Source organism: Carassius auratus, chromosome 41 (genome assembly GCF_003368295.1).
Source record: "Carassius auratus strain Wakin chromosome 41, ASM336829v1, whole genome shotgun sequence".
Classification (NCBI taxonomy): domain Eukaryota; kingdom Metazoa; phylum Chordata; class Actinopteri; order Cypriniformes; family Cyprinidae; genus Carassius; species Carassius auratus.
In genome coordinates this window covers 12,182,132-12,195,718 of record NC_039283.1, presented here as the reverse complement: position 1 = coordinate 12,195,718, position 13,587 = coordinate 12,182,132, and the positions used below count along the sequence as shown (strand labels likewise).

General features: G+C 37.2%; 1 protein-coding gene across 1 annotated transcript in view; it reads left to right on the top strand.

Moving 5' to 3' along the window:
* The window catches only part of LOC113060092 (serine/threonine-protein kinase ULK4), a 199,219-nt gene that overhangs the window by 24,268 nt on the left and 161,364 nt on the right, over window positions 1-13,587 (top strand). The window contains exons 18-19 of the mRNA XM_026228913.1: window positions 382-489; window positions 6,183-6,266. Of these exons, the coding sequence (XP_026084698.1) occupies window positions 382-489; window positions 6,183-6,266 (192 nt within the window). The remainder of the gene's footprint in view (window positions 1-381; window positions 490-6,182; window positions 6,267-13,587) is intronic.

Genomic DNA, 13,587 nt, shown 5'->3' with positions numbered 1-13,587 from the left:
ATATTAAAACCAGTTTTTCTTAAATTGTTGGAATAAATGGAGATGTTTTATGTTCTCTCTTTTTTTCTGTCCATTGAAAGTTTGCACCACAAGAATTTTCAACCCCCAAAAAGTTCATAAAGCTTTGTAATAATCCATTTGAATCAAGTGGTTTCATTAATGACATCTGAAGAGACACGATCACTTTGAATTACTTAGATTTTATTGATTTCATTGATCAACGCACATACATAGAACACATCTAGTATGATAACTGACAGCTCATACTGTATGTGCTTACTTGCAAAGGTGAATGTTTTGGGGAAACTATACACTGACTTATAAGCACTATAAATTAATTCAGTGTATTCACTGGCTATTTGTTTTTGGTTTATTCTTCAGGCAGTTGCTATGTTCACAGAGCTGATCCGGGAAAACTTCAGGAGCAGCAAATTGAAGCAATGCTTGATTCCACCCATGGGGGAGCTGCTCTATCTGATTGCTACACAGGTATAACAAAATTAAATAAATAATTTTACTAAAATAAGAGAGATCAGACAAAATGCATGTTATTTCACAAAAAAATTAATTTTCATATAGTCCACAAGAGAAAATATATATATAATTTATGTATGTGTGTGTGTGTGTATATATATATATATATATATATATATATAAACAAAAAAATGTTGTTGTTGTTATGTTATTTAAAATCTTTTTTCTCCCTAAAAAAATGCTCTTCTAAGCTCCTCTAATTAAAAAATCACTTACAGTATATCTTGCATATCATATCAATATTCACACGGGTCCAATTAGTGACTGATTGAATTTTAGGAGGAGACAAAATGAAGTAGACTGTCTTTTATTGTGATGTAAATATTGAGCAGTGCACAACTTCCACTTTGGCTTCTAGGGGGACAAGTCATGGGTTTGCGACCTCAAGAAAAGATCAGTATGTTCAACAGCCTGAAATTTTTATACAGCTCAATTTGCTTCTCATATATGTCTTACAGGCAATATTTGTCCTCTGAGTATGCCATGATATTTAAAAATCTCCCTTATGAGGAGAGATTCATACAACCTCTCAGACCTCATTAACCTCAACATGAGTACCACCTGTGCATCATGTCCAAACTTTGACAGAATCTTAGCACCGTAAAGATCACAGCTGAAAACTTTATGCTTTCCTTATTTTGCATTTACTCATGTTACCTTTACTGTCTGTCAAGGTAACATCTCATTTGCCTGCTATAACACACTGCTTTGGTCAAAGTCAGTGTTTGGGGATTTTCAGCATCGCACATGTACAGCAGCCTGTCAATGAGGTCTAAAAGTGTAATGATGCACAGCCTCTGGAGTCCATAAATGGCTCCGCACCATTTTACCTCATTACAACTGGTGTAATGAGATGACCCTTTTAAGACAATTTTCACCAAAATTTGTGTTGTAGACATCTGGTCACCTTAATCTGATTGCTGTATTGATCGCTGTAAGGGAGCCGAGGTTAGCTGATAACATGCTTTGTTGGGCCTATATAAGTGTGAACCTTCTGTACGGTTGTGCTTTTCAGGGTCACGCAATACCACAGCATACAGCTTTTATTGATCACATTAGCTTTGAGGGGAGGGCGAGGGCGAGAGGGACACTGTGGCCTTGATCGGCTTTATCTAATCACTTTTCTCTGCTTCTCAGTTCTTGTGTAATGCGAGCAATAGGTGTGTTGACATATTGAATGTCAATGGCAGTCTGGGTGGAAAACTATGGCTGTGTGACATAATGAATGGAAGTGATGCAAGATCAGCCACGCTCTAACTTTGTTTTTCCTTCAGCCTGTCATTCAGTAAAACACAACCATAAAATATTAGTTTTTTAACATTGTTCACTCTCAGTTTCCAGTATTCCATTTCATATTTCTGTATAGTGAGCACAGGCAGAAATAATATAATAAATGGATGATAAATTATCTGCAATAAAAATAGGGGCCCTATTTTAACAATCTAAGTGCATGGTGTAAAGCGCGCAGCGCAAGTGCACTCAGTGCATATTCCTAATCCGCTTTTGCTATTTTAATGACAGGAAAATGGTCGGCACACCCAGACGCATGGTCTATATGGGTTGTCCCTATTCTCTTAAGGCAGGGACTCACAAAGCAGACTTCAAAGAACTAGCGCAACGAAAGCCGACGGTGTTATCGCAGCGTCGGACCAAAAAGCTGCGCTGGAACACAACGCACAGCCGACGGCAATCTAACTCATGTGTTCTGCATATGTTTAAGAGGAAAGAGCCGTTCATATCAGCAGCTATTAATAGTAAATATGTCATTTAAAATGAAAAACCGAAAACAAAGATACGAGATAAACGCAGATATACTAAATGTAAACAAAACGGCGCTTGCTTAACATTTTGAATATCAGTAACGTTGATGACTTTAATCATTTTAAGCGGCTCATGTTGTTATGAATACAGAGTATTCCCAGTATTAGAATGACTGGGAAAGATCACAAACAGCCTTCTGTCTTTACTGCCTTCATTCACATGCTTGTTTTCATCACTTTTGCTTTAATTCTCGACACTGACTCATTCGCTAAACTGAACATCCAATCAGAGCTCTCACTCTCGCCTACGGCCCTGATGGCCCAGACTTCCCGGACGCATGTTGAATCGGGTAAACTGGCGCCGATGTGAGCTGACGAGTTGAACACTCCAAACAAACTAGCCCGACTGTCGCTTGCTGTCGGCCCGACAATGGCAAATGACCGAACTTCGGCTTGGTGTGTCCAGGGCTTTAATGACTAATGGGTGTTTTTTGGGCATAACATGCAATAAACCACATCTCTCTCGTCTCATCTCCCATTCCCTTTAAAAGCCAGTTGCGCTCGTGCCATGGTGGGTTCGCTACTAACATGGCAGAATGTAATTACCTTAAAATACCTTAAAATAATAATGATAATTATAAGTCTGATAATTATAAATCTTTATTTAACCTAAATCTGTAATTATAGTTATATTTTAATTATATAATTCATCTACATATCATTTTATATAATTTCATACCATTTAGTTATATAATAATCATACACATAATTTAATTTAATAACCCAATTTGAAGCAAAAACTAAATGTTCTGACAAGTTTTGTGAAAGAATACTAAATGCCTGAATGAAACAAAACAGCAGAATCTCTGAAAGAGATGCACATTCACTCTCTGACAGCAGGAGGTGCCTCTGGAACACCAGCTACAGACCAGCTACAGCATTTCCTTAGTTACCGATGTAAACAAAGTTGGCTGCACAGAAACACTCATGACCAGATGAAAAGAAAATACCACGTAAACCTTTCAGAAGACGGTCAGCTCTCCTCAGAAACACATTCATACACCCCGTGGTGCTGCGCATGTGTCGAGCTCCGTCCGCACTCATCTGCGGTTGATTATAATTTTGAAAGCTGTGCAGAGTGCAGACGCGGCTGTGCGCGAGACTGAAAGGAACACTGAATGTGATGTTTACCCAGGCCTTAAGTTCGGTCATCCTACACACACACACGTGACTGACCATTCACTCGCACCAACAGGAGGAGGAGGGGTCAGTGTTACTATCTACACTGCACTCAGCCTGAGGGATTCCTACTCTCTCAGTCGTTTAGGAGACATAGAAAATAGTGCATACAGCACGAGCGGTATAATGGAAAATATTAGTGGTTTTGAAACCGGTAATCGTCCCATGCCTAACTTTGTGTGTAATAAGGAAATTGTGTGCATGCTGTGCACCCACCTGTAGGTGCATATTACTAATGTGCTCTTTAAATAACAAAGAAAACATTTTACGCCAGACTTAAGACCAGGTTTGAGTTGGTCTATGGCGAAGTCTATTTTCAGTTCCTCAAAATAGCAATGCTCCGGATGTATGATAGCGCCCAAAGTGCTATCTGTAAACAAGGAGTTTTTTGCCACTTTTGCAATTACTGTTAACCAAGGAAGATGGCCAAACACTTTATCAACAAACTGTAATGACATATTTGTCATTTATTCTTTATTTCTCTATTCATGGGTTGGGCCGATAGACAATGCCATCATCCATCACCGATGGCTGATAGACATCACGATGTTGCGCTGACATCGTGATCCACTCCCCACCCCCTTATTGAATGCGCAATCACTTTTTAGTTTCACTATCAGTTTCGAGATTCGCGATTGCACCTACTCTGTTTATACTATGGAGCGGCAGTAACGTTACTTACCACACAGTTTATAAGATTATATGTTTGTCAGTGGTACTGAGGATCTGCAAATAATTCGCCATCATCCTCAGTCATCTTTGGGTCACCGTGTCTACAACGGACCTGTGGCGCCATGCCTCATCAGCTAAAGACTGTCTACACAGGATGTGACAAAGTGACCAATGAACATCTTTTGAAATTTGTGTCAGCACGTCATAAATAGAACACGGCAGCAGTTTACTGCCAGGGATTTGTGGTGTCATGCATGTGGTGTCTATGTATAATTAATCTCTATTATAGATCAGTGGTTCTATAGTATTTTGTCGCGGCGCACCACACCGCTCGCATCTTGTGTAGACACGGTGTTAGGAATGTTATTTGTTTTCCCTTATAAGGACTCAAGTTTCAGGCAACCCCCTAGCTCCAACCGCCCCCCAACCACACGACCCCACCCATTTCATCGTCCATTGGCGATGTTTCACTGTAGACTTCCTCCGATGCCAAATTTGAAGACATCGCCCAACACGACTCTGTTCATGTTCACATGTGCCATGATTTATTTGTTGACTTCACCCCTACGTATGTGTAGTAAATTAGCTCAAAGTGAGATGAACATAATCATAACAGGTTATTATTAAATATATATTTATCTTCAGGAATTATTTGTAGCATTATAGTATTAATAGTACAATAAAATTATTTGTTCGTCTGCAGGATGGACAGTGTTAATCATCTATTGACTCTAAGTAAAATTATTTCTCTGGCAACAAAAAATGATTTTACTACTAATACATTGCTCCCAGAGCATGTAACAAAACCGGAATGTTAAAGTGACCTCTTCCTGTGAGCAGCAAACACATACAACCAGGTGTGAATACATATGGATGTTTATTAAATTACACTACAGGGGAACATGCAACATCGGGATAGACACAAACATACACACATTACTGTTACAATTTTAAGTTAGTTAAGTAAGTTTAAGGTAGGACACTTTCAGCTGTGAGTCCCATAATGGGAGGTGCTGGCTAACAGGTTAACATCATCTTGATGTCTGTGCTTTGTATGCAAATGTCAAAAGGCTAAAAGGAATTTCTAAGACATAAAGCCCCAACGATCATACGTGATCCTAAGCAGATGCTACATCTACCACAATATGAATTAATATATTTGTTAGGTTTGTGGATAGATGCTTGCTTTGATTTGTTTTTGTTTTTTTCCTATTTTTCACAGGATGAATCCTGGAACCTTAGCCTTGAGTGCATGTATGCATTTCATACAAATAGTTTAAATTGTAAAATTAAATGGAATTCTAAATATATAAATATAAATAAATACATAAATCAAAAATAAACAAACAAAAAAATTAACTCTTTGACACTGTTACTTTCATGATCATATTAATTTTACGGTGGATGCATATTTTTGCTCCATTGTAAATATTAATAACTTTCAGTTAATTTGTGATAGTGGTGCTTCAATAAATTAGAATCACTGTTTTGAGTTATAAAGCTGTTGGCACATGTATTTAAATGTTTTAACTAATTTAGATAGGAGTAAAAAAATCCTAAAATTTTTAGCAGCCTATTGCATGTTGCATAATGCGACTACATATGAACAGAAATCCAAATCAGGCCTTGACTTGTATGAAGCTTTAGCTCACGGGCTGCTGTTGATGTTTACGATCAGTCTCAATGCTGTGCTGAACGCAAGCATTAGAAGTTAAATGAGAGAAGGATGTTGCTTCGCAGCATTCCCTGCTTTTCCCTCTAATTGACACTATCATTGCTTATCACTTGAGCTGTGTTTCCTTTACCTGCCTGAACCAGCGAGCCTCTTGTCTTATTTACTGTCACAGGACTTTATTTATTTAGCCTCGTTATGATGGTGGCTTCATCTTGCTGCTTTTAATTGTTCCCCCAATGAGTCTCCGTAACAGTTCTCTCTTTCTCGCTCACACACACATACTCTTTTTCCTTCCCCTGCAGGAAGAGAAGAAAGAGCGCCCAGGAGGATTGTGGGTTGTTCCTGCTGCCGCCTACACCGTGTTAATGAGGTGCCTTCGGGAAGGGGTAAGACTGCTACTCTGTTTTCATAGAGTGTGTGTAAGTGTGCACACAAGTGTGTGTGCGAATATGGGGGTGGGGGGATCTGCCTGATAACGAACCTCCCCCAGCCCTTACAGGCATTATTCTCCTGCCGCGAGTCATTGCCCTCTACTCGCTCGCTCGCTCGTCAGTCAGTCCTGTCACAAAAACACTAACTCACCTCCAACAGAAATGCTCATGTAACCTCACCTCCGGTCTTCTCAGTAGCAATTAACCACGCTGACCTGCATTGTTTAAGAATGGAACCATCTGCATGAGACAGACATCAAACTTATCATCTCTAGTCTGAACAGACTATTTACTGTGAGTGCTGAGAGCTTCTCTTCCACAGGGGACCATGCACCATACAGACTCCCTCATTATTCCTTTATAAGCAGGGGAAGATCTGCCATTAAGAAGTGAGTTTTAGGAGCTACAGCTTGTGTTGCCGACAACCCCTGGTCTGCAGCATTAAAAGAAAGTAGTGCTCGGAAGGAAAAATTTGGCGAAGTTTGTCTAGCTGTTCTGTGGCTGCACTACTGTTTTCTGGCTGGTCAGCTGCCAACGATTGGCAAAAGTTGTGCCCTCCAGTGATTGTGCCTAATTTTAGCCCTCTGCTCCAACCTGCTTATGCAGCATTTACTTTTTGTCAGCGGTTAAATTTATATTCTCTGCTGCTTGAAGTAGTTCTTGCAGGAGTTCATCTGATTCCCTTGAACTTTCAAGGTCAATTTCAAAAACTGTTGTGTGTTTTGCTTTTAATAAAAAAATGTTGTGTTTAACGATGCTTCAGCAACTCCTTAAACATTTTTAAACATTTTAATAATCTAAAGAAACTTGTGTTTGTGCGTGCTTTCACACACAACCCTTGAAGATCCTGTAACGACACGTGACATCAGCGCGTGACGTGTAATGTACGAGTCGAAAACGCTAGGCACGTTATACTTTAACTGAAGCAAGCAAACGATCTGGGGTCAGCGCGGAAAGTGAGGAACTAACTGATCTCTGCTTCATTACAGTTTGCACATATGTTTTCGTCGCGAACGTTGATCTTCCTTCAAAACAGCCGGTAAAAGAGTCGCGCGATAACGTGCGTCATGACTTCGACACGGAATTAGATCTGGCTTTTGTTCACACAGCGCTCATCCCGGGTCGAACCCCGTAATGTTACTAGGTCCCCGACCCGGGTTCAATTCGGTAATCGATCCCGGGACGTGGTTGCTTTCACACAGAAGGCGACCCGGCAATGTTCCGGAAATATTGCGGGTCCGACGTGCAGTGTGAACGGGGCTTTTTTTTTATATTCTTTATCCAGTTAAATGTCATGGCTTAAATAAAATGTGATTCAAGTATCCAAATTTAAGGCTGCTTCATGCAGTTATTTCTATTATTTAGGTGTTTTTTAATCTATTATAATGTAATAATTAGGGCTATATTGAAAAATATTGAAAAAAAAAAGTGTTATTCAATATGCTATTCGATATTGCTTAGTGTAAAAAATCTATTTCAATTATATTTCAAAATATAAAAAATGAAAATTATATAACCAATTTGTTTCACATTCTTTCTTGGAAAAGAAAGAATCACTACAACTTCGGAAAGTGAACAGCAGTGTTTTAGCAGTGCATAAAAAAAAAAAAAAGTATTCACAAATCAGAAAATTTAATTTTAACATCATTGTAACATATAAACATATAACATATAAACAAAATAAAAATAAAAATAATGACATATTTTATATCATTGTGAATTTGCTTTCCATATACTTTAAGTACTACATCATATACCACAGCATAAAAAAGCACCTCTATTGTAGGATTCACGGCTTATAAGCAAGTCTAGTTCCTCGCAGTAATAAGCTCAGTAATCAGAGAGAGAGCTGGCCCTCCAGCACTGTTACTCCCCACTTCTCTCTCCCTCTCTCATATTCTTCCCAGCAGCACTGCCACAAGGCTGTGCAGTTGATCACTCTCTCCAAAGCAGGTCTAGACTGACAGCGACACGATCGGAGCCGAGGCCATGGCCAGATGCCGGCATGCCTTCCCTATGCTGCCTTGCTAATTACTTCCTGCAAACATTAATGGCACATCTTTTGGAAAGTCAAGAAAGAGACGGGCTAATTCAGTTCCACCGATTCCCCAGCATTAGCGCCATGCGAGTACAGTAATAAATCCATATGTGTTTTAAGGCTGATGTAGGCAGTAATTGTAATGCCTCACTTTGCTGACCTGCTTGAGAACCTCTGCTGATTCAGAGATAGCTGAGCTCAGGAAACAAGACATCAGAGAGCGAGAAAGAGAAGGAGGGATGGGGAATCATAGGGAGAGGAGGAGAAAAAAAGGCCAGGAGGTGATGATGGGAGAAGGTTGGGGGAGGGTAAGAAGTGCATAACGCACAGAGAGAAGATGACAGTAACAGAGCTAGCCGGAGAATATTTTGTGCTCAATCGAGAGTGAGAGTGCTCTTAATTGAGAAAGACAGCCAGAGCAGCATGCAGACAGGTTTTCAGGTCAGACTGCAACTGGAAGAGCCATGTGCGATTTGTGTGTGTGCGATTCCATGTGTGTGGATGATGAAAGGGTTGTGCTCACTGTAAGTGGCATGAAGCAGAGCCTTTGGCTGCAACTGGGCATCACACTACTCTTCCATTAAATATTTATTACACACACTGTGCATATTCCATCCTCTCCCTATTAGCTCTGTCTGTAATGCCTCACTATAGCATGCTGACCCTTCTATGAATATCTGTGATGCAGTTTATACCTATGTGTTTTTGTCTCTGATCTCCGTCATTCCATATACGAACATGCTCCGCGGCTCCACATGCACTCTCTTTTTTTGTTTAGCAAAGACGCTCCGTTGAATCGGTCACAAACAGCCATTCTGTTATGCATCACCCTGGGGACTGATATCATGGAGTGTGTGTTGATCGCGAAGGCTACATGACTTTGTTACCGAAGGCTATCAAAGTGCCGTGTGTGATTTTAGATTTTTCTTCTTGTGAAAAGCTCAGATTAAGTGCTACATGAAATTAAAACGGTTTACTTTAATGATACATATTGCTGATCATATTGTGTATGATTCATTATGAAAATAATTCAAATATTTCCACATGATTGTCTTTGTAAAAATATTATTTTATTTAAATTAAGCTTGTCAAGGCTGCACTAATCTGGCCGCCTCTCCCCCCAAAAAAATCACACATATAATTTATTGATGTGATGGCGATGTAAACATATTTTTTGCATCCATTACTCCACCTATATTATTCATGTGTAAAAACACAAAATAACTCTTATTTTAACATATGCTCTCCATTAACACTATGAAGCACAGCATGCTGATAAAGTTACATTTGCATACAATTATTTTTTCAATATGAGTATAGTGAAATTATTTCATTTGTTAAATTAATCTGTTAGGTTTACAGTGCAACATTTTGAACAGTAGTGTATACTGTGTATCTTATTAATGTTAAACCGTAGCCATGCATAAGGGATGCTTGAACCCTATTTAATCAGTTACTAGGATTTCTTGTCTTTTCTTCTTCCCTAAACGCTTGAAAAAAGTAAGAAAGACAAGTACAGAAACCCCAAATCAAAATGGAGAATCAAAATGTTCCTTAATATTAGTCCATATATGCATAGATTTAAAAATAAGTATCCATTGGAATGCATTGAGATGTTTACTTGACCTTTAAGGCGGCTGCACACACTCAGGTGACAAAAAGTGACGTAATGCTTTACTTTCCATAAAAAGTAATGAAGTAACATAGTTATTTACTTTTTCATGGAGTGCCACAATATTGTAATTCATTACTTTTAAAAGTTAGGGTAACACTTTCTATGAAGCCCGTATTTATAATACATTATAAGTGTATTCTGAAGGCATTATAACAAATGCATAATGCATTATAAAAAAACATGTTATATCAACTCATGAATAATCATAACAAAAAATATAATGCATCATAATACTTATGTATATGTGATGTGGTTATAAGTTTAAGAGTATGATTATTTATAACACCCAATGAACACCATATTAAATCTACTTAATTTACAGTATAATGGACTGTATCATATCACATTGTTTAAGATCTGCACAGTATCTTACTAGAGCTTGTGAGGGGTTAGATGTTGAGTGTTATTTAAGTGTTTCTGTGGAGCTAATGCTAATTCATTGATGTGAGCTTAATACTCCAACTGAAAAAAAATGCAATGTTTTATATGGTTAGATTTTATTTTGATGGTCCCCTTAATCAGTCGACTTTAAGCAACTCTGCAATTACATGCCAACTAACTTTCATTACAGTATTAGTATGCTCAAGAATAGTAGAATCTAATAAGTTGATGTACTTGCAAAGACACTTCTAATCAATTTATCTGTTGGTTGACCATCAAAATAAAGTGTTAGCATATATTTTCAGTAGCAGATATACTTATACTCCAGTGACCACTAGTTGATAAAGTTACTTATCAACAGCTGTCTACAAGGTACCATCAGAATAATCAAACTAATATTACAATAATAATAGTTCAAAGCAAATGTGTCATTACACATTCATATGATCTTATAGCTGTTTGAGAAAAAAATAAAAAAGGTATTATTTTTATTATTATTATTATTACTTCTTATAAGTGGTCTTTGACCGCTTTAAGTAGCATCAGAAAAATGAGATTTATAACACAACTATGAGTAATATAATCCATTGTAAATGTTGATGCAATGTGTTCATTGGGTTACAAATCTTCATTCTCTTAAAAGACCACAAATAAGTAAATATTATAATATAGTAAAACTGTTCTTATGAATATTCATGAAATGATACAACATATTATAAGGTTTTTTATAATTAATTATGCATTCATTACAATGCCTTAAGTATACTTTTATAATGTATTATAAATACAGGCTTCACAGAAAGTTACTTTCCCCAACATTGATGACAAACAAATGTCTGTGTTGGTTTCATGTAAGTATTTGGGAGAAAACAAACTAACTAACAATTGGATACATATAATTAATTGTGATTTTAATTTATTTGTTTCAGAAATTATTTATATATAATTTGCTATATAATTATAAATATATAAATACAATATTTTCTTAACTATCATTATGTTTTTGAGGAGTTGCACAATATATTTTACAGCCTGATTACATACTGACCATAACAAATGGTTATAGAGGTCTGCTTAGGCCTCTCTGAATGTAATTTCTGCATGTTAAATTCACTGCATTACTTTGGTTGCACCACACAACATTTTTCAAATATTAATAAGCGATGGAACAGTTTTGGAAATTATTGTTCTTATGTATTAACCTTTTCATAGAAAGTCATATTTATTACAGCTCAAGTTGTAATAGAAGGTGTCACATTATGAAAGCAATATGTGAATGCTGTTTCATGTTGATAATATGTAATTTGCAAATAAGTATGCAAAATAAACAGAGTGTGGAATTATGGGAGTTGTGGTCATCCCCTCAGTGGACACAATCCGACGGGACTCGGGGAGAACTTATTAAATGCGTCTTTGGTGTTTACATGTTTTCTACAGAACCAGAAAAACCGAGGCTGTGTGACATCATTGGCAGGCGACACAATAACACTATGGACACGGTCGTGTCACTAGTTAAAAATGGCTTATTTCTCTGGATTTAAACATTCATATTGTGTCTTTAACGGTGGTTCTTCTATCTTCTGTGTCTTGACCATCTCTTTTTATCGGGGGTTGACCAGATTAGCTGAAATAAAAGAATGTTTATGCCTGGGACTGATTGGATTGATTGTGAGAGAGACCGAAAGAGCTCAGACAGTGAGACCACACTAATGAAAGGCCTGTCTGGCTCAAGCAATTAACATAGGTCTTTATTGAGGACCAGGTGTGCTGCTCCTTCAAACAGACATTTGCGTTGTTAGAAGGAACCACACAGAGATGTCCTCTGTAAGCTTTGCGTAATCTCTCTCTCTCACAAACACACACATATAAATCCAAAGTAGGCTTGCATGAGTGTATTTAGCCATAGAAAACACCTGTACTCCATTACGAAAAATCTTCTTTTTAGAGAAAAAAAGAGCCTAATCAACATAATTTAACATAAATTTACCCCTTTAATGGTTTCCCAGATGCTTGCAAAATGCCACTGACACTCAAGGCTGAGATGGAAATAATTAGTGTTGCTTACAACCGCAATCGTCACAACTACTATTGCTCATACCTGCTGTATATTATGTGAACAAACCCCTCTAACCCTGTGTATTAAATTTCAACTTTTAACTTGTCCACACCATTATTTGTTTAGTGATCACAGATATTCATCTGTCAGTAGGACTTAAATGTAAACTATATATTGGATTGGTTTTTATTTTTAAGTAAAAATATGGATGATATTATAATGTAATGCTAAAATTAAAACAATGGGGTAAAACCCCTTAAGATAACCTGTAGAAAGACAGAAAAACAAAACACAAGCAAAAGAACCCAGTTCTCATGCACAGGCTGTTCTTAATGCAATGGCACAAACTGACTGACCTCTGCTGATTCTACCACCAAATGAGCTTACTGCTCAACTTTTAAATAGTTTGTTTCTGTTTTTGCTTTAAGCAAGTCTTGCAGCACTCTATAAGAAACCTCCACCTCCCCCAGCTCCACCCATAAAGATCTGCTGTGGGTAATTTCATGTATGCTATGTGCTATGCATGTCTTACATGCTCACAGCTGCTTGTCTGAGGATGTATTAACAATAGCAAGTCTCACATTAACACGTGACATCCGTTACCATGTCAAACTATCCTGAGATTTGTCATGACTGAAATGTATTTATTATTAGGTTTTCCTTTTTATTTATGTATATTTGTTATTTATTTATTAGATTGTTTGATTATCAACCTTAACCTTTGCAATAGATTTTTTTAATGATAAATAATAAGCACAAACTCATGTCCTTTTTCAATGAAGCATATTTTCTTGTTTTTTGCCATAAAACATCTTTACTACATAATGTTTGTTTTCTATAGTTTAAAAAAGGAAACATTTACAGTAGAATAGTATATATTGTTTTTGATGTAACTTATTGTGACATTAACCCTGAGTTTTTATTTGCACTGAACACTGAAGAAAGACCTTTGAGAATCTCAGATCACTGTAAAGTTAGTTTGGAGTGATATACAATATATTGTCAAAATTAATGCTTTTGTAACGATGACACAAATTTTGGTGTTAAGCATTTTGTAAATGGGTTTTTGCACATGTAATCACCACTTTTTCTTAAAAAAAAGAAAAAAAAAGAAAACGTTTAGTTG